Source organism: Centrocercus urophasianus, unplaced genomic scaffold (assembly GCF_019232065.1).
Source record: "Centrocercus urophasianus isolate 14NV4802_14NV808 unplaced genomic scaffold, USGS_Curo_1.0 seq_73, whole genome shotgun sequence".
Lineage (NCBI taxonomy): Eukaryota > Metazoa > Chordata > Aves > Galliformes > Phasianidae > Centrocercus > Centrocercus urophasianus.
Window position 1 is genome coordinate 5,730,700 of NW_024885344.1, and position 26,586 is coordinate 5,757,285.

Consider the following 26,586-nt stretch of genomic DNA (forward strand, 5'->3'; position numbering starts at 1 on the left):
CTAAACTAAATCCTTTTCTTCATTTCTATAAGACAGTGAAATGTAAGCGCAAATAATGAAACTAGCATCTTGAGTGTTCCCTGTGAAGTTTGCTGTGCTACTTTCTGTGAAATATCTGGACAAGTCTGTCCTAAGCTTCAAATATTAGTGGCCACCCAGTTTGTATTAGCTGGTGTGTGGATCGGAATGTAAATTTCTACAACCTCCTGAATGAGGGGGTTTGCAAAATTGGGAAGTAGGTATGGAATTGGGAAGAATCTTTTTCAGTTTTTGTTTAGTTTGCCAACGTAATTTCTCTAAGAATAGCTGAACAACCTTACAACATTTATAGATGTCTTGTTTTCAGGATAGCTTGTATGGCTGTGTGCACTAATGCTCACTGTTTGAAAACAATCCATATTTCTAGGTATTCTTTCACAATTCTGTTTTTGTCTTGAATTAGTTATAATCTTTCTTGATCTTTTCCCCCACCTTTGGTAACAGAAATCTAACAGCCAAGGATTTATTAATCTATTTTGAGAGAATGTGAATATATCTCTCTGTGGTTTTGCTTCCTTAAAAGTCAGAGTACACAGTTTCAGTAGTTAGGGTAAAATGAAATGCTTGTAAGTCTCTTTTTTTCCCTGATTTTTAAGATCAATTTTAGCTTTCTGATAATTGTTACATTGTGAAGCTGAAGGTAATTGTGTAGCTGTAGACTGAGGAACTCCAATTAGTGGAGACCAGCACTGAGGAACTCAGGGCAGTGCCAGCTCAAATCCAGGCATGTGGGGTCCATCGCTGTCTGTCAGTTCTTTGCAATCAAGTGTTAGGAGCTGGATGTGTAAGGGATGGGATAGATGTTCAAAGAAGTGATCTTAGTGAAAAGTAATTACACTTCCAGGAATTCAAAAGGCCCCACAAAATATAAAGTATTTTTTGTAAATCTTTTTGAAATTTACATTAAGGTGAAACACCGGTAATGGACAAGCATGGCAAGAAAAGACCTATGGTGACTACTCATGTGGTTCCAGATGATATGGGGTAAGGTTTAGAATATGCTTCTTAAAAAAAAAAAAAAAAAATTAAGTCCTTAAATTTTTTTAATGGTGAATTTTTTAAAAAAAATTCTTAATTATATTTTCCCCCTCTGATCTCAATTGCTTGAAGATATTAACAGTATTTAAAATGATCTAAAAAATACATGAAAAATATTTTTGATAAATGGAATGAAAGTGAAAATGTATTGGCTAAATAACTACAATGCAAAAGTATGTGTTGCAGAAGCTCTTCTTGAGATTAAGGCCGTTGAGTTGAATTTTTTTTTTCTTCCTCCCCAAAAAACAGTGGTATCCTGTGGAAAAAGTGAGACATAAATACATAAACACAGTAACTGTTTTGTCAGCTGTCATACCAGTGCTTTACACACTGCTGATACCATCTTAAGTGCTATAAAAACAACCCTGCAATCATTTATCTTGGATGGTTATGTTGTGTTTTTGTTTTTTTTATTTCAGTTACATTAACTTTAATGAAATTGTTCTTTGTTCTTTGATGCTCTGCATACCTTTTTCTTTGGGGATGGGGGAATGATTAGCTTTATTTACCACTCTCTTTCCCTCAGGACCCTTTAAATGCCTAATCATAGAATCAAAGAATCGTAAAATGGCCTGGATTGAAAAGGACCACAATGATCACCTAGTTTCAACCCCCCTGCTATGTGCAGGGTCGCCAACCACCAGACCAGGCTGCCCAGAGCCACATCCAGCCTGGCCTTGAATGCCTCCAATGCCTCTTTATTGAGAAGCTGATAGATTGTAGTAACCTTTTCATCAAGAAACTAATTCTAAAAGATTTTTTTGCAGGAGGGGAAGGAGGAGTAAGTCTTATTTATATCTTGTGAAGCAGTAACAACTCTATCACTGCTTACAAGTAACAGGCTTGCGATAAAATTAGTTTAAGGCATTTACATCAGGTCTTAATCAAAAGTCCAGAAATGCTCAAAAATCATAAACTATTTTTTAGGGGTGAAGTACAGAATATGCTGGAAAGATTTGGAGGTAAGTACACTCATGTTCTAACAAATTGCAAAGTAATGTTTAAGTTACAGAATTGGCAATAATTCATTTCTGCAAGATAACTTATGAGATTTGAATAAAATGGCTGGTGTTTGTAGCACTGCCTACAGCCAGTTTGCAGATGAGAACTAATATGTGATATGTCTGGAGCAGATGGATAGAAGAGAAGGGCATAACTGTATATAAGGAGAGAAAAGTATTGTGTGGACTCAAGGAAGAAGGCAAAGATGCATGAGTACTTTTGATGATCAATTCCCACTTTAAGGAGTGGTTGAGAGGCAGTGATTATATCACAGAGAATGTACAATGTGAATTAAAAATCCATTGCCCTTATTCAATTTTTTGTTGTAAGAGTGGTGATTGCAAGACTGGAGTGAGGAAATGAAGGGCATTTAAACATGAAGCAGCTAAATAGAAAAAGTAACTCAAATTCAAGATAAGGAATGACTGTAAATTGTAGCTGTGATAAAATGGAGCTAGAAAGGTAGCAGTCTGCACTGCATCTGCAGAAGTCTAGAGAATCTGGGAATCTGTAGAAATGAGAATTTCGGCAGTCAGAAAGGAGAGTAAGAAGTTTCTAGCACAGCCAAAGAATGAGGGTATTTAATATTGGCCATGTAGTGTGGAGGGATTTGTTTGTGTTGCCTATGTTGATTTAATTAAGTCATAATCAAGTGAAATCCTAGATGGCTTTACTTAACATTCAGAATGATGAACTGAATTCCAGACAACTGGCAGCTTAGAGAAAAAGTTCATTGCACTCGCAATGAATTCATTCATACAAATTGTCTAAAAAAGCATCAGAAAGGGAGAACATTGTAATGCTGGCATTACTCAGTATCTGGTTGATAGTTTCATGTATGAGATGAAAAGTAACTACAGTTGTTGTTTGCATGCAAATTTCAAAGTGAAAGAGTTTGAAGAATTCTTTAATTAAGGAATTAAGATATTTTTTTTCAGTTAAGATACGTGTTAGTATGCTATTTTGGATCTAACAGTATAGACAAGAGAGGGATTTCAGTGTTTAATATTAAAAAGCTGGGATTGCTTTTTAGTTAGGACTCAAAAGATGGAAGGAAAATAAATGAATCAAAGAGAGGATGCTCTCTGATTAAAAGTAATAGGGTTGGCAGTAGCAGGGGCAGATGCCTCAGCAAATTAGAGAGATGTTTTCCGAAGGCTACAGTAGGAAGGAAAAGCAATTGCTTTAAACACCAACCTTAAGCTACCTGTGACTTGTTCCTTAGATCTCCAAATGTAAATTAAAATGAAATGAACATATTAACTTACATTAACCTGAATACTTCTTTAAAAATACTGGAGTCTTTCTGATGTATAAGTAGTAGTTTGACATTCATTCATTCAATATGTTGACAGTGGCAGTAATCCCACACAACCTCTTATTTCTGAAATCTAGGCAATTTGCTCGGATATTACTCTTCAAACATTTGAGCCAGTGTTCTTTCTTGAGAAAAATCTAAGAAGCATTGGCCTAGCTGAATTAGTGGGAGGCCTGGAAGTGTTAAGCTAATTGTGTAGTGAAATAAATGAGGAGAAGGGGTGATGTCCAGTTGCTGCTCCAGATGCCTGGTGTAAGGTAGGCTCTGTGGGGGGAATAAAGAAGCAGCTCTCATACCTGTGCCAGCAGCAGGTGGAGAAGATTCCTAATTTAGCAGACATGAGCCCAGATCATGTGAGCTTCTTTCTGTTAGAACGCGCCTTGCTTGCTTTTCCAAAGCATAAATTCATCAGCATCTTTAATAAAATGCTCTGGTGTCCAAGTATGCTTAACTTCTAGGTATGCTTAAGGTATGCTTAACTTCTAACTACTCTTTGATTCTAGCTGACATTAACAAAGCTCTCTTAGCCAAGAGGAAAAGATTAGAAATGTATACAAAAGCCTCACTCAAAACCAGTAACCAGAAGATTGAACATGTTTGGAAGACACAGCAGGAGCAGAGGTAACATTTACCCTTGGTTTTGAGACCTGTGATGTCTGATACTATAAGCAGAGCAAATTGTAAAAAATGAGATGGAAAAACTGCAGGACTTGCAGCTGTCTTTTTGGTTTTATATATTTGAAACTTGTATTAACCAATTGTTGTTTACATAGAGAGACTACAGCATCATGAACTAAAGAATGGGCTGATTTTCTTTTCATTATAAACTTGTCGATGCCAAAATCTGTAATTTGGTTAAAACAGTGATTCTGTAAAATGCTGAGACAATTCTGCTGAGAAAAATTTTGTTGTTTGATTTGTTTGTTTTTAATCTGTTTCATCTATCAGTGCTGTGTCACTATATGTATGTAAGTACTTATGTGTGAGTGTTCCTTTTTTATTTTTCTAAAGCATGATGTTCAGTTAGGGACAGATTCAAAATAGTCCTTTTTTTTTTTTTTTTTTTTTTTAATTCACACTAGCTCCTATTCTGTGCATGTAGAACCTTTATCTTTCCTTGTCATCCTTCGGAGTGTTTGTAGTACTTACAGCCAACATCTGCTTGTAGGCACAAGCTCAATCATGAGTTCTCCCAGCAGTTCCTGACTGTGTTTCAGCAGTGGGATGTAGATGTGCAGAAAGCAGAGGAACAGGAAGAAAAACTAGCGGTGCGTTTCCAACATGGGATGTGTTTCACAGTGTATTATTCACAGGGAAACCCCCCAGTGTCACATTTTCAAGTGCAACAGGACGGGCACCCCTTTTGGGGAGAAGGAAAGAAAAATGACCCAATTAAGATAAGGAGAGAGAACGTATTTACTACAAATGGTAAAGGAATGTAAGGTGATGATAAGGAGAGTTACAATTAATCTCTCAAATGGGAGAGAAAGGAAGGCTATGACCGTGCCCGAACCAGGAAGCCATGTCATCTCTATCACCCAGAATTGCAGATCATGTGGAGGCCCTTGCAAAGTGTAGCATATCTTCCTCTTGGAGAATCAGAACTCAAGTGAGACTGCTAGAGGGCATGAGACCAGGAAATGCAACTGTACAGTGCACTGTGCCTCTACACCCAACAGCCTGACACGTGAGGCTTCACAAGGCTTGTGAAGGGCTTGGAGAATATGCCCTATGAGGGGGGGCTGAAGAAACTGGGATTGTTTAGTCTGTGGAAAAGGAGGCTGAAGGGAGACCTTATTGCTCTCTTCCAATACATGAAAGGTGCTTACAACAAGAACAGGGTTGGTCTCTTCTCACTGGTGACAGGACAAAGGGAAATGGCCTCAAGTTGTGCCAGGGTAAGTTTAGATTGGATATCAGGAAACACTTCCATACAGAAATGGTTGTTAAACATTGGAATACACTCCACAGGGAGGTGGTTGAGTTTAAAAGCCGGATGTGTTTAAAAACTGTTCGGATGTGGTGCTCAGGGACATGATTTAGTGGAGGGTTGTTAGGGTAGTATGGTTAGGTTGTGGTTGGAGTTGATGATCTTTAAGGTCTTTTCGAACCTGAGAGATTCTATGATTCTTTGATGTCATTATATGGAGTACTGATATAACCAGGTCACCCAAACATGTAAAGATGTGAAAATACTGTACATAGTTCAGACAAACACATAACTCTTCAGAATTTCATTCACCTTTGGTGGTTCAATAACTGTTTAAATTTGAGAACATATTTCAAAGTGAAGAAAAGTGAAGTACTTTATTGCAAGTTTATGAATGGGAATAAAAGAAGCCCTAGGCCAATGTATGGACTGAGAAAAGCTGAGGTGATTTCAGAGAAGAAACTGATGTGCTGATTCTGAGCATGCGCAGACTTTGCATGGGAAGAACAAAGGAGTACAGGAAAGTGTATCTAAGCAAGCATTGCTTAAAAATATGTCTCCACGCAATAAATCTATGAGAACTTCATGATGAAAGGAGACAGTGGAATACAATCACATGCTATTGGTGAATTTGTACCCCCACAACATTTGCATGTTCAGCACATCTCCCTGGAATACTCTCAGATACTGTGTTGGCCAGCTGTTCTCATAGGATGTCACAGACTTCCCTTTGGAAAGGCCTGTAGGTGACAGCTCAGGGCTTAATCCAATCTTTAGTCCTTTTATTAATAAAAACAAGGATAACTCTCCATGCAGGTGTCTCAATTCTGAGCCAGATTGTTAATGAAGGTAGAATCTTTTCATTCTGATAAATGATAACCAGTGCTGATGTCAGAGTACTTTGGGTCAACTAAAAGCATTTTTTTGTTTTCTTTTTGCTTCTGCTTCAGAATATGTTTCGTCAGCAACAAAAAGTTTTTCAACAGGCAAGAATAGTTCAAAGTCAGAGACTGAAAACTATTAAGCAACTATATGAGCAATTCTTAAAGGTACAGTAAGTTTTCATTTTAGAAGACAGCTGATCCTTATCACATCATTAGGAAAGCTGTAGTAATCCATCCTTTCTGTAATACAGAAATTTAATGTTTGCTTAAGGAGGGACAACAGCTTAGCATGAGTCTTCATGTTAGTTAGTTCTCTTTCTTTATTTAAAAATGAGTTGTTCTTTCCAAATACACACACATACGGTGCCTGTATATGAATGCTTTATAAAGTGTGTTCTTGCAGGGGTCTGATGGGCTTTCCTGTTTCAAATATTTAACCCTCAGAGCATGCTTTCTAACCCAAAACTTTATATAGACAGTCAAATTATCAGGTTTTCTGTCTCAGCTGTCCCTCAGGTTTTTTGTACGTGTTGAAAAAGTGAAAGTCAGCCATAAGTGAAAGTCAGTCATAAAATTAACATTTTATGCTGTAATTGACTACTTCTAATACTGCTGGCACGTGCATTCTCCATGAGAATTTGAGTCAGGTTTTTTTTGGTCATGAACCTTTCTAGCTACTGCTGCTCCCTTAGAGCTCCTCTTCTGCAGGCTGAACATTCCCAGTTGTCTTCCTTTCCTAACTGTCCTGTTTTGAAATTTGCTTGTTATGGTATGTTTTTTCAAGTCAGGCAGCTTTGACAAATAAATTCGAAACAGAGGAACACTTTGATAGTTGAAATTTACATTATAGGACGTTACAGAGATGTTCATAAACAATAACCATTTTAAAAGGTCTAAACATCTTCAGCAAAGTTTTAAAAAAAAAAAATTGCAGTTTTTTCTTCTCAGAGAAGATCAAAAGGTAAAAGTCAAGCCTCAAATATGCTTAACTTTAAGTACAAGTCAAAGAAAATGCAGCAATGTGCATTCAGTTAGGCAAACTATATGAGCAAAAGGGAAGATAACCAGTGAGCCTTACCTCAGTTTATTTAGAGTGAAATGTGCAAAGAGGAGGGAACGTAACATTTTCTGTAGTTGTTGCTTCAGGTCTCCAAGGTTGTCACGATATTCAACTGTACCACCCCATACTTCCTGACAGATACATCTAGACTTGTAGAATTGTCATCTTTATTGAAATGCAGGATAGTAGCTTACACCTGGTAGATGCTGAGTGGAAAGGACTGTTTTTGTCACAGGGTATGTGTTGTTTAAGCAGCGGTGTAGATTGGAGTCCTATACAATTTTCTTTTTCAAGTTCATGACAAAATTCATCTGCAACTGTCAGTGACCACTACTGCTATAAAAATCGAACTGTAATCTGAATAATGGATTGTCTGTTTTTAAATTGAACTTCTGATAGTGAGCATTCTGAATTAAGATTATCTTTAACTTCAGAGCATGGAAGAGCTAGAGAAAAACAATGAAACTCTTCTAGCTGGTGCACAGAATGAACTTCGCAAAGAAATGGCTATGCTACAGAAGAAGATCATGATGGACACTGTAAGTATCAGTAGTTATAAAGAACTTTGTTAAATACAAAAATAGAACATTCTATAAGGGAGTCGTTAGACATCATTTAATTAGATTAAGGAGTCATATTGGTATGGCATCTGTTCAGAATAATCTCCTTTTCTTGTAACAGCAACAGCAGGAGATGGCAACCGTTCGCAAGTCTCTTCAGTCCATGTTATTCTGACGGCTCAATGGAGAAACAACTTGTACCTAAGTAACACGATACAAGTATAGGCGTTAGCCATAAAGAACTTTATCTTAAGATTTAAGTGTTTTAAAGCTCCTATTAAATACTTTAATGGATTGTTCTAATCTTGTGTCTGATAATGTTGTAAGAGGGTATATTAGTAAATCTGTTTCTAAGGGGAACAAACCCCTAACCAATTATGGTCTGCCCAATTATTGTTCACTTTCTTTAGCAGTGGACTGTTCGATTGTTTCACTTTTTATAACGCTCAATTGAAACAATAGGTAAAATGAATGGGAAAAAAATTGAAGTTTTGTATAGAAACTTAACTAATCTGGGTACACTGCAAATAGAAGCCTTTTACAAAAGCCACAGCTTCAAGACTTTCACAGTTTCAACATATAGCCTACAGGCCTGTCAGTAGTTAAAGTTCATGGGTTATGAAAGGTGGTTTAATGATGTATGTTATGGTAAATGAAACACGAGGCCTTTTGTTCAGGCCACTGTGATTTCTTTTTACCAATAAGAGATGTATCGACTGCTGTAACTTGTCCAAAAAGCAGATTTCTTTAATTGAACAATGAGCGTAGTACCACAGCTTGACAGGACATCTGCTCTAGTAAGCATAACTGAATATTACTGCATGCGTTTTGGGTTATATATTTTTGCACACTTCTGCTGAGGTAATCTAGCTCACTTACTTGAAATGGAATATTAATTTTTGCAGTTTCAAATGATTAGCAGTTCAGGGAGGTCTGTTTTAAGAATGAAGCGTTTTTCATTTATGCATCTCATTACAGTCAGTGATTATAAATTAAAACAGCCAGCCTAGCTTGCATTGTAGTTTGTTTTTACAGAAAGTCATTACACTTGAACATCCACTTTTACAAATTAGGTAGTTCCTAAAATACGTGTTGTCAGGTTTCATATAATAGTAGATAACACAAAAACCACCCACACAAGCAGATCTGATTACTTTAAAACAATGTATTTCAAAACCAAACCGTACAACTTCTTATCTGCAGCTTACTAGGATTTTTAGTTCAGAACCAACATATCTGATGACTGCTCATCAGTGCCAGGAGACAGATCAGTGATAGCTAATTTACAGAAAATTCAGCTTGTGGGTTGCAACTGAAATTGAGCAAGTAGCCTGTATGGAGCTGTCTTGTGTTGTGTCAGATGGCACTCAGGGACAGAGCAAACACAGAAATTACATTGCTAGGATGATGCATGAGGTAGTATGGGTCCATGGTGAGTATCAGATAACTAGCAATGCTAATTTTAGCTGTGGTGTTCAGTCTCTGCCCTTTAAGGATAATTAGATGATGCTATGCTATACAGTTAACAGGTTTTGCTTCCACTCTTCTATACTGGGTTACTTGTTGCCATTACCTCTTGTTTCTGGCTTTCCAATGACTTCTGCACTTGTTTTCTACCATTTCCTTACCTCTACTGTAACTTTACAACTATTTATACCTAGTACTGTACTACATTTTTGAGGTCTTGGGAACATGTTGCACAGTATTTTCTGTCCTATATCTCAGGCAGGCTTTCTGAACTCAGCAGCTATGAAGCTGCAGTGTAATATTTTTGCAACAAATAATAGCACTTTTTATTGTACAATTCAGTAACATCTTTATGAACTTTAAACCTCAGCTACATGGCAGCAAGTAAAAGTGACAATGTGTACATTCAGCAGCTTCTCACAAAAATAATATTGATGTATTACCTCTTTAAAGGAGCTTGAGCATTTAGGTTTTGTGTGCAAGTTGTAATTTGCTAGTACAGACAGTAAGCTACTTTATTTTTTCACTAATGAAAAGAAAAAAGGCTGATATTAGGACTGACCTTCTATTTTGTAGAATTTTACTATACATAGGTTTTAGTTCCTTATGGTTTTGTTTGGATAAAGTATGGTGACAGTAACAAAATAAATTAGATTACAACAGAAGTTAATACAAACAATGGCAAACACAGTTCAGAGGGAATTAGTTACACGCAGGTAGGTTGCATTGTCATATTCGGGTGTGTTGCACTGTCACAGTCTAACAGACATTAAAGTTCAAGGAACTTAGTAATTCAACTTACACAGTTTCACAGATAAAAATTAGGGTAGGTGAAGCTACAGTCCTCCAGTACCTAGCTGCCCACAGCCTAGATAATGGGTACAATGAGGCAAACCTTATTATAATCACAAAAGCAGAAACTGCCATTAGAAAACAACCTCTAAGCTACAAGTGTGTTTAGTAACAATAAGCTAGATACTAGAGAATGCATGAATCCTAAAGGCACTGCCAACAGTATCTTGAAATAGGGAACAAGAAAATTTTCCTCTATTTCCTTCATCTTACTGGTGCACTATCTTGTTCTTTAGAACTTTCAAAGCAGATTACTAGTTTTACCCCAAGGATCCCTCATTTTTACCAGTCTTGACAATGCAGTACTGTATCCACCTCTGACTGCCATTTCACAGTAGAATACTTCAGAAACTAATGTTAGAAAATCAGTCACTTGCTTTAGGAAAAAATAATTCTGTTTTGTAGCACCTTGGTTTGCAGCTTACAGTCCAGAAGAAGCTTACAGACCAGAAGTACATAATTAAGAGTACTTAACAGGAGACAACAAAAGTTTCAAATGTGACAGTTATGGTATGAAGTAACAGCTCCAATGTCTAAAACACTGAAACAGAATCTGCATGACTTTGTATTTAATAACTCTAGCATCTGGTAATTTCTGGGATAGCATGAGCTGTTTTCTCATGAAACTAGTTTACTGAAAAGCTTAATCTGTTTTCCCAGAGAGGCTGCTTCATTCAGCATTCTGCTAACTGTTTATTTTCTCCTTGACCTATTTAATCAGTCAGTATGGTTCTGAACCTGTTCAGGAGCTTGATGAGATGAAATTCGGAAGACATGTATATGAAGATGAGCAGCAATCTGTAGGCATACACCAGTGGCATATCTCAGCATATCAAACAAGGATATGAACTTAAAAAGAACAAAACAGAACAGGTTAAGAATGTATTTCACAAAATTGTCTCTGCTATAAATTCAGCTTTAATCAGAATATATCAAATTTTATGAAGTTTGATATGCACTGCACAGTTTGTAGTTAGAGTAACATTAAACAAACCACCTGAATTAAAGCAGAATTACAAAAAAGAGATCCATAATTTTACTTTCAGATCTCTTTTCTGAGGAAAGAAAGCCAATTAGCTCCCAAAGCATACGGTTATGCAGTATCCTGGCACTCTTTCCACAATGACAGGTGAAATTGAGTAAATCTGAAATGGCAGAATGGAATGATGGAGACAGTTCTCAGTCCATTCCTTTATATATGCCACATCAAAAGTATAAAGCAGAATGCTTACCAGAGCTATCCATAGAACAACATATTCATCAATGACACTGTTGAAGTACTGGTCCAAAAAGAGAAGTCCTGGTCCAATAAATGCAGTGTCTTGAAGACTGATTTCACTTTTTGTCATGTGAGCCACCTATTTAAAAAAAAAAAACGACCACAAAAGGCACTACTGTGAGATCACTGTAACTACCACAAAGCCTCCACTTCAAGAGAAAGCACAGTGTCCTTACCTTTCACCAGCCTCTTTGAAGGGCCCTCTGGAAAGCAATCAGCAGGCAGGTCAAGAGCCTGCTGCTCTCTCACAGTTTCTTTGTCAAGGGCTAAGTAACCTGTCTGCAGGTTGCTCAATCACTATACAGCACTTCAATCAGTGATATCAGCTATTTGAATCAAGTCCTGGTGGTTTTTTTTTTTTTTACTATTACATAGGAAAAATAACACATGACCTTCTGTGCTCTTTTTAGTTACATCTATCCATATGTACTTGAGCAATCAGCAAGGCTAGTAACTTGTAAGCTAGCAAGCCCCCCCCCCCTGTCCCCCCATCAGTATCATATTTAATTTCTATAGGAGACTAAGCCTGTGTCAGTGTGTAGGTCATAACATAATGTGGTAGCAAAGCAAATCTGGAAAACTTGCACTGTGCTTACTGCTTCAGAATGCATCTGTTAAGCCAACAACTGGTTGATGTTTAGGGCTGAGAGAAGATTCCTTACCACTAACTTCTGTGAGATTTTAGCATTCACAAATCCAAATGTCAGGACATACAGGCACGGATGTTTCTCAAACAGCTGAATTGTAGATTTTTTGTAGATCACAATGGCCAGTGTGACAAGTAGCCCAATGTGGACACCTGGTGAAAGAACACTTGTTCCCTGAAATACAAAGGGAGAGAAAACTCTTCTTTGGCTTCAATCGCACAGCAAGACCAACATTTTATATATAATAAAAATATATATTAATATAATACAATAATAATATAATATAAAATCAATATATTAATATATGAAATATAACAATAATATATTAATATAATACAATAATAAGAATATAAAAACCAATATATTAATATATACAATATATAGTAATATAGTATAATAATATATATATATAACAACACCCACTGAATGAAAGCAATTAGAGCTGTCAAAGCTTAGGGAAAGTCCATTCGCACTGTGCTACTGCTATTAATATCCTTTATGATAACCTTTGATCAACTTTGAAAGAAAATTCACTGCTGCTTCCTGTGACAGAAGGAATCCAGTAACAGGTACAGAGAAGACAGCTAAATAAGTCTTTGCTTTGACCATCCAACATACTCAGATTAACAAATAAGTATTTCTAATGTGTGAAATTCATATGCTTTTCTGCTTAAAGAGACAAAACTCTTTTGATTATCTGGAGTCTAATAAATTACGAATGTAAATTATTCAAACCCTATTTGGAACGTTAAAACAACTTACTGCTATTGTAGATCCATTCTTTCCAACCCCTCCACCAACGATGACGCGGAAGTAATTGAAACATGAAACTGCTGTTCCACACAGTATGCCAACAACTGCAAAGAACTTCAGTTCTAGGCCTATCAAATGCACCTTAGCAGGAAAAGCAAGAGAAAGATATTGAAGGTCACAGATACCAGCTTTATTTTTGCCCCCCCACCCCAGGAGGTGATTAAAAAAAACAAAAACCACCACACTACTGACCCTTATTAAGGAACTGCTTTACTTGCATGACTGTCTTGCTGAAAATAAGCTCAGGAGGACAATGCTTGGAGTTTATTTCCTTATTAAGAAGGCATCACATTTCTTTTAGGAATAAAGTCAAATTCAAACAACTTCTGGCCTTTACACTGAACTAGATTTTACTGCATGTGCTTATAATACTCTTCAGGTGCTTTTTTTTATTGTATAAGCAAAAGCTTGCCACAGGCTTGCTCCACCAGGACATGGGAGGGGCAGGAAGGACAGTTCCTTCCCTCTCAGTGGGTACTGCAATACCAAACCACAGGAAACACAAACGCCATCTGCCTGCTTTGTGTTGTAATACTCGTTTATATGCTGTATCTTTGCACTTAAAATCGTCTCTGGATGAAAATTTTTGTTAAACAGTTACCTTTCAGAATCAATTGCAGTTTCAAGGAAACTTCCAAAGGCAGCAGAGGATTTAAGAAAAAAGAAGTAGCAATAAATTGAAACCACTGGCTATATTTTTTAACATAGATTGCTTTGAGATACAGCATAACTGTCACAGATTTTAATGTTGAAAAAAAAAAGCAACTGTAATTCATTAATATTTAAAGTTGTTTTCCAATGTGAAAATAACTCTGTGTAAAAATAGAGCAAAAGCGCCTTGCAGGAAACAAACCTCAGCTAAATAGTTTCTAACTGCTGAGTAAACTGGTAAACTAATTTGAATTACTGGTCTAATGCACTTTTGTTGCATGCTAAAGTCAATATTTAAAGATGGAGTGAAAGGCAGAGATAGGCAAACAAACGCTTTTGGACAGAAAACAATTCTATAAATATAGGATGTATGTTTAAAGTCAGCTCTGACATAACCATTAAAAATCAGTACATCTCAACTGACACATAAATCTGGATTTTCTGCAGTAACGTAGATTTGTTAGATTAGAACAGAATTAGAATAAAAATGCCAGTCTTGCAGTAAAATACATAGAAGTAACAAAATATGTGTTAAAGCTTCACTATGAGCAGAGTATTAGTGACAGATCAGTAGTTTGCATACACGGCAGATGGAGTCTTTTTTTCCTCTACACAGCTCTAAATTTGTGCACAGCGAGTCACACCATTACATCTAAGTTACCTACAACGTAAATATAACCCATAGTTGTACAGGAAGCCCAGGCAGAACATCAGACAACTGGCAGGGGTTGATTCTAGTTGAACTGCATAGCTTCAATTACCATAGGAAATGATGTACTTTATACACTTACCTTATAGTCCCATATTGCTGTTCCACAAAATGCAGATACCAACAGCAACACCGTTATGGCTATCTGAACTTCAGTTACATCAACTCTAGGGGGAAAAAAGTAAATGTTAGTGATTCAGTAAGGTTCTGTTTGCTTTAAGTGTAGGGAGATGGGGGGCAGGGAGAGCAAAGTAAAACTGAGTTATTTCAGATTACCCCTTAAGGCACGAAGTACATATAGAATGTGATTTTCCTTATCTAAGAAAAATACTGTTTGGAGGCACACATTTAAAATGGAACTATGTGCTTAACCTAGAGCAAGCTGAATGCAATTTTCACAGGGAAACAATGTTTAATGAATACACTGTTAACTATTTTAGAATTTTGAAAAATCTACAGACTTCTTATGCGAGTAACCATGTTAAATATTAAGTTCATAGAAAACACACTGAAAGTATCATACAGAAGTAGGCACCACGAAGAGCAGAATGGGACAGATGGGATTTCTTTAAGTTGTTGTATCATGAAAACTTGACAGATACAGCCCAAAGATCATAAGGGCGGTATTTTGATGACTGAGTCATGGTTAGCAGAAGACACTCATCACTGACATGTTGCTTTTTTCCATAAAACATTTTATAAAACAGGTGGTCTTCAATCCCTTCTATAGTTGAGACTCTGAATTCCACTGTTATTGTTTTCAGACATGGCAGCCAATCTATCTTACTGTCTCTAATTTCTGAAATATTTTGAGAGAGCTCAGTATGTAAGTATATATATATACGTACATTTATATATAAGTATGTATTAAAAAAAAACCCCAGAGTACTAAAGTTACTAGCAAGCAGTAACAATAGATGTTTAAAATATATTTCCATAAGTAGTTAGAACAGACGTGCTACTTTAAAGTACTGACCAAAATCAAGATGCATCATTCCCTGCTTAGCACACAAACTGTTTGCACAGGAAGTGGTGTTTTTTTAAAAGGGGATGGGAACCAGCTCCTGGCTAATGGAAAACACTTATCTGATCTTGATATTCACAATAACTTCAAACTTTTTAATGTAAGATAGTGACACAAAATATGCCAAGTTCCATTGCAATCTTCAGACTCTTATAAGAGCCAATGTTTTATGTACAACTAGATGATGTGCTGAGATGCTTGTCATTGCCAAAAGCTGTAAGTAAGAAGGGGCACTCTTTTCTCCCTCCTCTGTCACTGTGCTCCCTCACTTCTCCTAGTTGTGGGCACTGTTCCGACTGTAAGATGAACCAATTCAGCTTGCAAGTCTTGTGCAAGTTTGTATTTTCTACCTGTTTAGTAAAGTGACAGGACTCCAAGCTGAGTCATTATATGTGCCTAAGTTTTGTACTTAATTTTACAGAGACTCAGACAGTTGCCTGCAGTGCAGCTCAAATTGAAGGCCAAAGATTTTATTGAGCCCTGGAGTATTCTATCTGTACAGCCTGGCAGTGGTATAATACCCAGCTGTGCTGATTCTTCTTCTTCCTGGCCATCAGTGCTGAGACTCATCAGTAATTCCACTTCCAAAATCAAATGCCATTAATTCAGGAACAGCATCAGCTAAAGCTTTCATCCGTATAATGTGTTATCATAGTTAGAGTAGTAGAGTATATAGTAGAGTATACTACCTTTATTTAGACTCTCACAACTACTCATTCTTAAGAGAGAAAAGAGCTTCAATGCCTTCTTGATATGGAGAAATCATTCTCACATCTTATGCAACAGAAGGCACAGAAAAGCAATCCTTGTTACAAAAGCCCTGAGCTTATGGCATAGTTCATGTCCATCACTGGACATAGTCCACTATCACTTACAAGAATTATCCTTTCACCTATCATTCTAAAGCATCCCTTTCTGTCTACACCACAGAATGTCCTCTGGAGAAAAGCAGGATGGGTAAGCAGGTGTAAGAGTTATGGTTTGTATGGCCAGCAAATAAGAAGAGCTCTTAGCATTACTGCAGAGACAGCCTGCCTTTCAGATAGATACCAAACAGCATGCAAATAGCTGATCATTAGCCTGCATGCCCATTGGTGCTCTGATTTGCTAAAGTGCTTCTTGCAAGACAGAGCTCACTAGTACTCTAAGCAGGCGAGGATTGTCAGAAGGACAGCCTTCACCTCTCACATATTTCAGATGTAGCTGCTGAGGAGGTCACTTCTCATAAATCATTGTCAAAGTGCAGCTCATTGCTTAAAGACAGTAAAACACCATGCTAGGCACCATCAGAGCTGCAGGAGGGCACAGCATTCTCCACACTTTTGGGAGGTAAATCAAAACTGTTATCTTTTACATGATTGTCAATGACCCCTCCTCCCACAGTTTAGTGAGAACAGACTCAATGTCTACAAAGTCATGAACAACATGACAGAATTCAAGTAGAACTGTGATTTAACACAAAACCTCAAGGACATCAAAGTCAGTATGAGCCAGCAAAAACCCCAAATAAACCTGGGGTAATTCTCCAAGCACTGGCACAGTTCTGTGAAACTCCCTGCTTAGGGATGTGCTGGATGCAGAAAGTTTGTTTAAAGGAAGACTGAACGTGTTCACAGAAGAGAAATCCATTACCATGGAATTCTGCTACAAATGCACTGATTCAGAGTCCCCTGTGCTGGATCTGTTCCAGGATGGCAGGGTAATTATAATGGGAAGTATCAGAGATGCTTGCTCTGTTCCTACTCCTATATACGGTGCTTGGTTAAACTGCAGGCAAGACAACTCAAGTCTGCGTGGATAAATCTGCAAATAGGAGCTAAATGCATGCAGATGAAACACAGATAGCTAAAATCAACTACTAAAAGAACAAGTCTTGTACTCAATATGACACAACTTAAAATTAAAGTAAAACAGAAGTCTGCCAGGGCAAAAGGGAGACTAGGAAGAGGGTAACAGGAACAGAGAGCGTGGGGAAAAGAGAAGAAGAAGAAATGGAAATCAAGTAGCTAACAGCCTCAGACATTGTCATATGCAGTTCTAAAAGGTACCTACTTACTTTCCAAACCTTAATGTGCCTGATACATATGTCTGCCAGTGAGCAGAATAGAACATGAACAGTCCCACAAAACAACAGAAAAACAACCAGTCAGGGTTTGTTCCTAGTCGGATTGCTATGCAGGATCCAAGGACAACAAAAACTGAAAAGCAGAAACGAACATGTTAGTCACATACCCTCTATGCTTGCAGTTAAGAGAAAATCACAAGGCATTTCAGGTCACTATAACAAGGTTAGAATATGACTGATACTTAAGTAGCTAACATCAGGGTCAGTGCTGGTGGGACAGACCAAAACACAAGACTCCTTTCCTTCCAGGGCAAGGCCACACCCCTTAGCCTACTGCAGTCATTCTGTCTTTGGGCCTTATAATTTCCTCTTCCTTATGGCACAGACATGAGCTCCAACAGAAGAGCTATGCTCAAAGACTGATAGTGCTTTGCTGGGAACTGAGCTGTAAAGAACATCCCAACTCAAGGCCATTTAAACTGTCATAGAAACGCAGGCATTGCCACAAACAGCAGCTAGGTTGCAGAAAGTAAAACTGAGCAAGGCTTACTTTTTAGAAACTCCCAAAGAACATTTATATACCACGCTCCTCCTAATTGCCAGGCTGGATGCCCACAAAGGGTTTTCTGGCACATCTTACATAAAGCAGAACCCTTAGCTACATGTTCCAGCATCAGCCTTATAGGCACGTAAATCCTATTTATCAATTGTACCTTACTGGAAAACATGAACTATGCATAATATAATCTCTAGCAATGCTCTTACTGTATATGTTGTTCATTATTAAGCTCAAAGTGCATGAAGATGTACAAGTGCAGACTGTGTATTACCCAACACCTGCTAAAAGTGCTTCTGAAATACCCTCCCTGATCTGGGATGCAAATGTCGAGGGCAGCCCTGGCTGCAGTGACTGAGTGAATGGTTGATGGTGAAGGGAACAAGCTGCCCTGAGCATGGGCCTGAACCAGACAATCTCCAGAGGTTCCTTCCAATTTCAACAAATGTGTGATTAATCAGCTCCTCTTGAAAACAGCTACCTTATTTTTACAACTAGGATGCGTAACAGTAGGTTAAGGCTACCTGTAGAAATTGAGTCGCAACCATGATCAAAGAGCTCTCCTAGAGGAGAGCTACTGTTTGTTCTTCTGGCTTGCTTCCCATCAATGGCATCCAGAGACTGGTAGATAAAAAGTCCTAATGCACCCAGGATGTATGCCCAAGAAGGTGCCTGAAAGAGATTCACATAAAAGGTCACTAGGTGGTTCCCAATTTCTCAGCCAATAATCTATTTAATTAAAGGTAAAATACTGTGCAGCACAAAACTACTATATTCTGTATACAATATACTGTACTATTTGTGCTGAAAAAAAAAGTTTGAAAGAATTAAACTAATCTTAAAAAAGAAAGTAGTATGAAGGCACTTAGGAACATCCTCAGCAGCTTAAATATTAGACATTTAGATCATTTGCTCAGATTTACAACGTACAGGTACTAAAACACATCACTAAATAGAGACGTCAATTCTTATGGAAAGAGGTTTTTTTTTCCAACACAGAAAAACTGGCTATATGTGCATTTTGGAAATTGGATTAAAGAAATTTAACCACTCACTAAATTTCACAGAGCAACTCTCTACTTAACACTGACTCTTAGTTTCAAAACAAGCTGTGGATCAGATGTATTAACACCACTCTTGGGTTTGAAGGAGCTGCCCTACACAAAGTAGCTTTCAGAAGCATTGTTTTCATACACAGTCAGTATGTCCTCGTTAGGGAATTCTTTCTTACTAAAAATTACTTCTGAAGCTTCTTGAATGAGGTACAGGTTACATTTTGCTTCAGTAAAACCCAGCGGTACCCTTAATATTCAAAAGTGCTGTTCATGAGAGCACCGAACTCAGGTATCAATGGTGGAAACACAGTTTGCAGATTTTAATAAGCAAACAGCTATAGGCAGTCACGAAGCTTAATTCTTTTCCATCTGCAGATAGGAGGTTGCTTCTGTGGCTTCACACCTCTGCAACTCCTCTCCTATAGTGCAAGTAGACCAACATGATTATGTGTATTTCAGAAAGCAAAGGCTATTAATTAGATTTGGACAATTGATCAAATGTCTCAACAAGGTGAGCTTTGTCCATGCTCAGATAAATCTAGTGTTACTGTTGGGGAGAAGTCAAAAATGATAATTTCAGTCAATTTCTTGGGAGGCACAGAGGAAGGCAGCAATAAGAATGACCATGAAGAGAGCCAGCCAACGTGGTCTTCTCATCACCATGCTCCGCGGCTTCAGTTAAAGTTATGCCTTTACACTGACCATAGAACACATCTTGTATTTAGAAGAGGTTCAGTTCGAAGCCTGAAAACAGCAATAGCTTTTTACTGGAGACTTTCTCCTATATCAAAGGCTGTCATCTTTTTTTTTTTTGTGGTGATGACAGCAGTACATGTTTGATAGTTACCAGTGGAATTAGTTGAGTTGCATAGATTTCTTCTCTCTTGTCAGCCCAGCTCAACTAGAAGCTATTTTGTTTTGTGGAAGAGGTCTAAATGAGTCTGAATTCTTAAGTACTGTTTGAAAAACTTTTGCTCCTCTAATGAAGGAGGAAAGGCAGAGCTGCCAGCAACAAGAGGAGCCAATTGCTGCAGTGGCTGGGTCTGAAAGAGCTGTTGGGAAGGGGAAAAAGCTTGAGACTTTCACTGGTGCAAGCTTACCCGGTGCCACTCTCCACTGGGCAGCAGTAGATGCCTGGCAGCCCCCACTCCTGCCCTTGCCCCTCTCAGAGGGTTCTTTGCCACAGGTTAGCCGTTTCAAGGGGTGAAAGCACAGTGAGGATCCCAATGAAGCTAAGATCATTTTACTTGTGATATAATTCAAAGATGAAAGCTACTGGAGCAGCTACAGGGGCTTTTTCAGGATCACTTTGCTTCGTGGAGAATATGAGATAGTCTCAAACAAGCCAGCTCCCAGCAGAGATTTATAAAGGAAGCATTATGAGCAGAAAGCTAAGAGAAACAGAGTTTCATTCCTATCCTGTAATAACTGTGCAGATATTCCCAATTTTATCACCAATATTCCTTTGAAATACCACTGAGGTAGTCTGCAGGGTTTTATGATGTGCCTCCACACACACACACAAGTTACATGAAGACAGTATTAGATCTACTGATGACTGTAATCTCAGGATTGAGGCCAGTAACCAGGTCGCACCTGGCAATGCTTCCCATGCTCCATTAGGCTCCTCTCCTTTTGCAGTATTCTTCCTATAAGTGAGACAGGCTGATCTTAATTAACTTGCTGAAGTCATGGGGTTCTTCATATCATGGAGAAAAGCAGGCTGTACCCAGTGCTCAAACACACTAGCCACATTCCTCCCTCCTACCCTAAAACTCCACAATATAAGATACAAGAATTCTTGTTCATGGTAACATCATCTCTGTCTACCTTACCTCAAAGAAGCAAAGTAACTTGAAGTCAGACCATTCTATTAGGTGTTTAGGCACTACAGTGGCTTTTGTCTAGTTCCAAGCTATAGTACAGGCACAGCATCAAGAGTGCTGACACATGTTCTGCTTGCCTTAGAGCTCTAGCTGACACAAATCAGAGCAACAGCGCCTCCCAGGCTCCCAAACTAGAACCATCCTCTCCACCCCACTGCAAAGAGGGGGGAAGAGTTTTTGTTCTCCTGGCAGTGAGGATCATCTGTGTCCATTAACACCTGTAAGGGATGAGTTCCTTATAACTAAAGCTGCCATCTCCTCACCAGCCTCCTCACATGCCTGGCTCTCCATCCAGGGAAGTCCCCAGCCGCTTCCCACATTGCACCCAAGCAGTTTGCAAATTAGAGAAGTGGGAGCATTTGAGAATGCTGACATGGCTGAGGAACTCAGTTGAAAGGTCAGGAGGCTCCCAGTAATCATCAGCTTTTCACTGATGAGGTGTTTATTATCTCAGCCCAAAGTTATATCCTGTCCAAGCAAATGCATTATTTGGCTAGGAACATATGTTACTGTAACAGAGCTAGAATATAATACAAGCCCCAGTGAAGAGAAAAACAAACAAACAAACAAAAAAGGCTTCTCTGCTTGAATTCAAAAGAAGTCTGAAAGATTATACAGGATCTCATCAACGGCAGATTTGGTAAAGGTCAAGTCACGTGCTGAACCCAGGGCTTGAAAATGCCAAGAGAATGCAGACATAGCATTGGGCAGGACTGCATGGCACGCCTTGCCTTCAGGAAGCCACACAGGTCCAACAGCAGCCCTTGTTTTGTGTCCCTGTGTGATGGCTGACCATGGAACAGCTGCAGGAGAGTGGATATGCTGAGAAGATCCCTTACCACTTATTTCAAGCAAAGTTCAAACCCACTGAGTTGAACAGCCCCAAAACTGCAACATTTAAATATTCACCCACATCTCATTACTCACTACTTTTATCATAATGTAATTCCCTCAATTCCCATAGCACTAGTTCTAGCCTGTAGTGCCCCTTTCTGGCAGAGATGCACAAAAGGTCACTGGACTTCCTCCCTTTCCCCCGCAGAACTGGAGAATTTCCCTCACTTGTGCTCAGCGTGAAGCCTTCAGTACAATTGTACTGACAGCAGCAGAATGAAGGGGGCTGTTTAAATCTGCATTACAATGGGGCAGAAAAAAGAATAACCATAACACATCCCTAGAGCACTTTCTGCACAGCAGGGACTTCTTGCATTCCTCCAACCTTCTCCTCTCTCTAATAAGCTCCCTCAGGTTGGATATTAGGAAACATTTCGGTCCCTGGAGGTGTTCCAGAGCCATGTGGATGTGGCACTGAGGGACACAGACTAGCTTGTACAGCTGCCCTTCTCTGTTTGCAGTGTCCTCTGGGAAATTACAGATAATGAGAAGAAATGCCCTGAAAGAAACTTGTTTGTTCTCACAAACAAGTGAGAACAAAAGAAGCCAAGAGCATGCAGGACAAATCTTTACCAGTGGATAAAATCCACTCTAATCAGTTTTGGCTATTCTTTGCTTAGATCCTGCTATAGCTACTACAGGACTTTTAAAATAGACTTAAGTTCAAAACAAAGAAAGGGCTGCTCTTAGTATGAAAACCCTGTGTTAATGGAGTAACTGCAGCTTCTTCAGAGAAGTTGGCTTGCAAGGAGTACTCCTTGTAGCAACAAAAACTGTTCACTACTACATGATGGGGATAAATGGCACTCCTCATCTAAAGTGTGCTCTTTCTACACTCCAATATTAGCACTGTGTCCACGCTGTAGGTCAGCAGAGCTTTCAGTGAATAAATATTCTATGATTATTGTCAGATTACCCACTTCACTGATGTCACACTTCAATAGCACAGTCACTTTTTGTCATATCTAGGAAACCCAGCCGTGCTGTGATACACTGAGAAACCCAGGAGATTGTCAGCAATTATTATCATCCTTAGTTCTTCCTTTCAAGAGAACGTAGGAGAATAAATCTGCTAAGGAGACAAAGAGTGGGTTAAAGGAAGATCCTGCTTCTGCCAGAAAGCATTACCTCCAGAATTACAGTATAGCAGCTATGATTGGTCAACACACCCAAGGGATGAGATGCCATCCCAGAGACCTAGATAGGCTCAAGCAGTGGGCCCCTGAGAACCTCATGAGGTTCAACAAATCCAATTGCAAGGTTGTGGCAACACTTATTATCAGTACAAGTAGGGGGATGTAAGAATGGAGCACAGCCCTGCTGAAAAGGACTTGGAAGTACTGGTGGATGGCAAGCTGGGCATGAGCCAGCAAGGTGTCCTTGTAGTCTATAGAAAGCCAACTATATCCTGGGCTGCATTAAAAGAAGCATGGCCAGAAGGGTGAGGGAGGTGATCCTGCCCCTCCATTCTGCACTGGTGAGACCTCACCTCAAGTACTGCATCCAGCTGTGCAGCCCTCAGTACGGGAGAGACATGGAGCCATTGGAGCACATCCAGAGGAGGGCAACAAAAATGACCCAAGGGATGGAACATCTCCTTGTTAGGACAGTCTGCATGAGCTGGGGCTGTTCAGGTTTCCAGGGAGACCTGAGAGCGGCCTTTCAGTTTCTAACAGGGAGCTGTAAGAAAGAAGGGGACAGACTCCTTAATGGGATCTGCTGTGACAGGACAAGGGGAAATTACTGCCAACTAAAAGAGGGGAGATTTAGACTGGACATGAGGAAAAAGAGAGGCGGCAGATGCCCCATCCCTGGAGACACTCAAGGTCAGGCTGGAGGGGCTCACAGCACCCGATCTAGTTGTGGGTATCCCTGTTCATTGCAGGAACGTTGGACAACATGACCTTTAAAGGTCCCTTCCAACTCAAACAACTTTATGATTCTAAGAGAAAGTAAGAAAGAAAAGAGTCTTCAATTATAGTAAAGAAGATACATCAACTCTGTACAGGGCATGAAATGTGCAGGCAGTGTCCCCCTGCCCCAGACAGTGTAATGTGATTTATTTTTGTAGGTGGCTGTCCTGTTTTCAAACAGAAGGAAATAAGACAGACACTGTGAAAATCCACACATGTCGATTTTAGCTACTGCAGTGCTTGTGGGGTGTGGTCTGCTGTGACTCAGAGATAAAGAGGCTTATGCTGAAGGGTGCATTTATAGAAGACGGCGATACATGTCATGTTCCTTCTACACAGGAAGGCATTGCTCAAGCAGGCAGCATTTATAAAGCTAAAACATGCTGTTCTGGTCAGCAGCAAACTGGCATTTAGTAGCTATTGGTGCTGATGAAGATGCCAAATACAGTGTATAAGGAAATAGCTACTACACAGTAAGAGGACAAGGAAGCGTTGTATGGTTTCAGACGTCAACTGCATTGTGTGGGGCAAGGAAAGCATTATTAAACTGTGGAATTCACTGCAGCAGACATAATAGAATCTGAAAGCATTCAAACAAAGAATTTAAAAGGCAAAAATCGAGGGGAAGTTGATCCACCAGTTGTTCTAAAGGTATCTCAGTAGAATCCCTACTAAGAACTCCCTGCTCCAGTCTCTGGGATGCACACACCAGGGCAAAGCACTCTACGCTCAGCATCTGCCACCAGAGGCTCTCAGGGAGCTCTGAGCCAGATGGACCTGGGTCTGACCAAGTACCAGAGAGCTGCCATCCATGGGCTCGGTTTTGCCACTTAACACCTAATTGTGTGCTGTGTGCTTCAGTGTTCTCAACAGGACTATTAAGGATGGTTTCTTCATGGATGGAGGAAGAGGCTCACAAGCACAGTGAGGCAACGTTTACATGCACCATACTACTAGTTCTGCTTGTGCTACGCCCATCTTTAACACAACTTTCAGTTCCACCTTCCCCCAGTCCTTCCAGCCTGCACACTAAAAGCACAAAGCAGATGTTACAGTAGTACATATAACGCTTGGTAGTGCTGCAGCAGGTTTAGCTTTTTTTTAGAAAGCCATTCAGTCACCATCTTCAGTTGAGAAAAGCTGAAGAAAAGCATAAGAAAGATAATGATGGTGAGGGGAGCAAAAGCCAGGGCATACTCACAGAGCAGAGGCAACATAAGTTTTGTCTCTGCTCAAAGAACAATGCAATAGGAGGAGTATGCTTTTATGCTACACGCTTACAATTGATATACTGATGTCTAAATGGGAAAGTTTGGTCCAGACTGTATGTTCTCATAGAAATCAAGCTGTGTGGCAATCATAAATGTTCCTAAAACTCAACCTGAGCTTTCCTGGAAGAAATAATTCCTTGAATGTCTGCAACATAACATTTTAGTATGAGTCCTCAAAGCAAAAAATAACTTAAAATTTACTTGCTTTATGATAAAATATGTGCATGGCAAAGAAAGAAAAGCTAGAATGAATACCATGACACGCAGCTGGCACAGAACTGATACCTACATCACAACAGTAAGCTGAAGGTAGCAGCTCTACAGCAATTAGAATCATAGAATCACTGGCTTGGGTTGGAAATGACCTTAAAGCCCACCAATTCCAATGCCTTGCCATCGGCAGGGCTGCCTCCCAGCAGCTCATGCTTCCCAGGGTCCCATCCAACCTGGCCTTGAGCGCCTCCAAGGATGGAGCACCTCAGCTTCTCTGGGCATCTATGGCAGTGCTTCACCACCCTCAGAGGGAAAATTTCTCCTGACATCTAACCTAAAGTCTCCCTTCTTTTAGTTCAAAGCCATTTCCCCTTGTCCTATGCCTATTAAACCATGTGAAAAGTTGGTTCCCCTCCTGCCGCTAAGCTCCCTTCAAGTACTGGAAAGCCACTGTGAGGTCTCCCTGCAACTGTCTCTTCTCCAGGCTGAACAATCCCAACTTCCTCAGCCTGTCTTCATAGGAGAGGTGCTCCAGTCCTCTGATCATCCTCATGGCTCTCTTCTGGACTCACTCGAGCAGTTCCATATCTTTCTTCTGCTGGGGACCCTAGGCCTAGAAGACGACAACCTGCAGTTTCCAGCCCTTTACTCTCCTCTCTCTCCTTTCTCCTCACCGCCTGCAGCTGTGTACCAATGAAGCCAAAAGGGTTAGGCCAAGATGAGTTAGTTCTGACCTGGATCAGTTTCTTGATCTGACTGCTGCAAGCACCACTGCTGGCATGAATGGCAAAGCAATTAGGGACAAATAAGGATGCTTCTGTCAACAAGAATGCTCATGGAAGTATATCCAAGTTATATATATATATATACATATACATATATATATATATATATATATATATATATAAATCCAACTGCCAGCCCCCATCTCTGCCATTAAGATTTAGGCCCATCCGAACAACAGAACAGCCAACCTTTAGGACACAAAGCCCTCCACACAGAGGGACTTTCCCTTGATATTCCCCACTCCAACTACCACAAAAATTCCGTCCCGGGAAACTTCTTGGTGCAACCCGCACACCGCCCCAATTTCAGGGCAAACCCACTGCACCCTCCGCGGACACAGGCCCGGCTCTCCGGACACTCCGTGCCGGCGGGGACCGGGGGAAGCCGCGTCCCGCAGGGCGGTACCTGCTCGGTGGCGGTGGGGCAGGAGGCGATGAGCGGCAGCGCCGTGAGGCAGTTCAGCAAGAGGCCGCCGAGGGTGATGGCGTTGGGGGCCAACCACAGCGGGAGCCGCTCCACCAGCCAGCCCCAGTAAGGCTGCAGCCAGGGCTCCAGCAGCGAGCGTCCGGCCGCGCTGTAGCGGTGCTGCTCCAGGCGCTTCAGCTGCGCCGGGCTGAGAGGCGCGGGCAGAACCCACGGGGCGGCCATTCCAGACGGGCCGCGAGGCACAGAGC

General features: G+C 39.9%; 2 protein-coding genes across 5 annotated transcripts; one reads left to right on the plus strand and one right to left on the minus strand.

Annotated features, from left to right (window-relative positions):
* Window positions 1-58: 58 nt before the first annotated feature.
* On the plus strand, window positions 59-8,206 carry SYCP3 (synaptonemal complex protein 3). Of its 2 annotated transcripts, XM_042837754.1 has the most exons (5): window positions 59-1,023; window positions 2,005-2,039; window positions 3,901-4,018; window positions 4,566-4,665; window positions 6,278-8,206. In XM_042837754.1, exons 1-5 carry the CDS (start codon window positions 962-964, stop codon window positions 6,383-6,385), a joined length of 423 nt encoding a protein of 140 aa, XP_042693688.1. In that variant the 5' UTR covers window positions 59-961; the 3' UTR covers window positions 6,386-8,206. The 2 variants fall into 2 exon arrangements, with proteins under 2 accessions (XP_042693688.1, XP_042693687.1); XM_042837753.1 differs by lacking the exon at window positions 6,278-8,206 and having other exon boundaries at window positions 4,566-5,434.
* CHPT1 (choline phosphotransferase 1) lies at window positions 7,036-26,586 on the minus strand. 3 transcript variants are annotated; one of them, XM_042837749.1, is made up of 9 exons: window positions 26,318-26,586; window positions 18,419-18,566; window positions 17,330-17,471; window positions 14,332-14,416; window positions 12,839-12,970; window positions 12,092-12,250; window positions 11,383-11,508; window positions 10,889-10,999; window positions 7,036-8,032 (listed from the first exon to the last, which is right to left on the minus strand). In XM_042837749.1, exons 1-9 carry the CDS (start codon window positions 26,558-26,560, stop codon window positions 7,988-7,990), a joined length of 1,191 nt encoding a protein of 396 aa, XP_042693683.1. In that variant the 5' UTR covers window positions 26,561-26,586; the 3' UTR covers window positions 7,036-7,987. The 3 variants fall into 3 exon arrangements, with proteins under 3 accessions (XP_042693683.1, XP_042693686.1, XP_042693684.1); XM_042837752.1 differs by lacking the exon at window positions 26,318-26,586 and adding an exon at window positions 23,219-23,395; XM_042837750.1 differs by lacking the exon at window positions 10,889-10,999.

Excerpts from the sequence above, each read along its gene's own strand:
- SYCP3 (XM_042837753.1), top strand. The coding sequence starts at position 962 with ATGGACAAGCATGGCAAGAAAAGACCTATGGTGACTACTCATGTGGTT. Across the intron at positions 2,040-3,900 it reads TATGCTGGAAAGATTTGGAG|CTGACATTAACAAAGCTCTC; the intron begins GTAAGTACACTC and ends CTTTGATTCTAG. Across the intron at positions 4,019-4,565 it reads AAGACACAGCAGGAGCAGAG|GCACAAGCTCAATCATGAGT; the intron begins GTAACATTTACC and ends ATCTGCTTGTAG.
- CHPT1 (XM_042837749.1), bottom strand. The coding sequence starts at position 26,560 with ATGGCCGCCCCGTGGGTTCTGCCCGCGCCTCTCAGCCCGGCGCAGCTG. Across the intron at positions 14,417-17,329 it reads GGCACATTAAGGTTTGGAAA|AGTTGATGTAACTGAAGTTC; the intron begins GTAAGTAGGTAC and ends TTTTCCCCCTAG. Across the intron at positions 12,971-14,331 it reads CAGCAATATGGGACTATAAG|GTGCATTTGATAGGCCTAGA; the intron begins GTAAGTGTATAA and ends TTTCCTGCTAAG.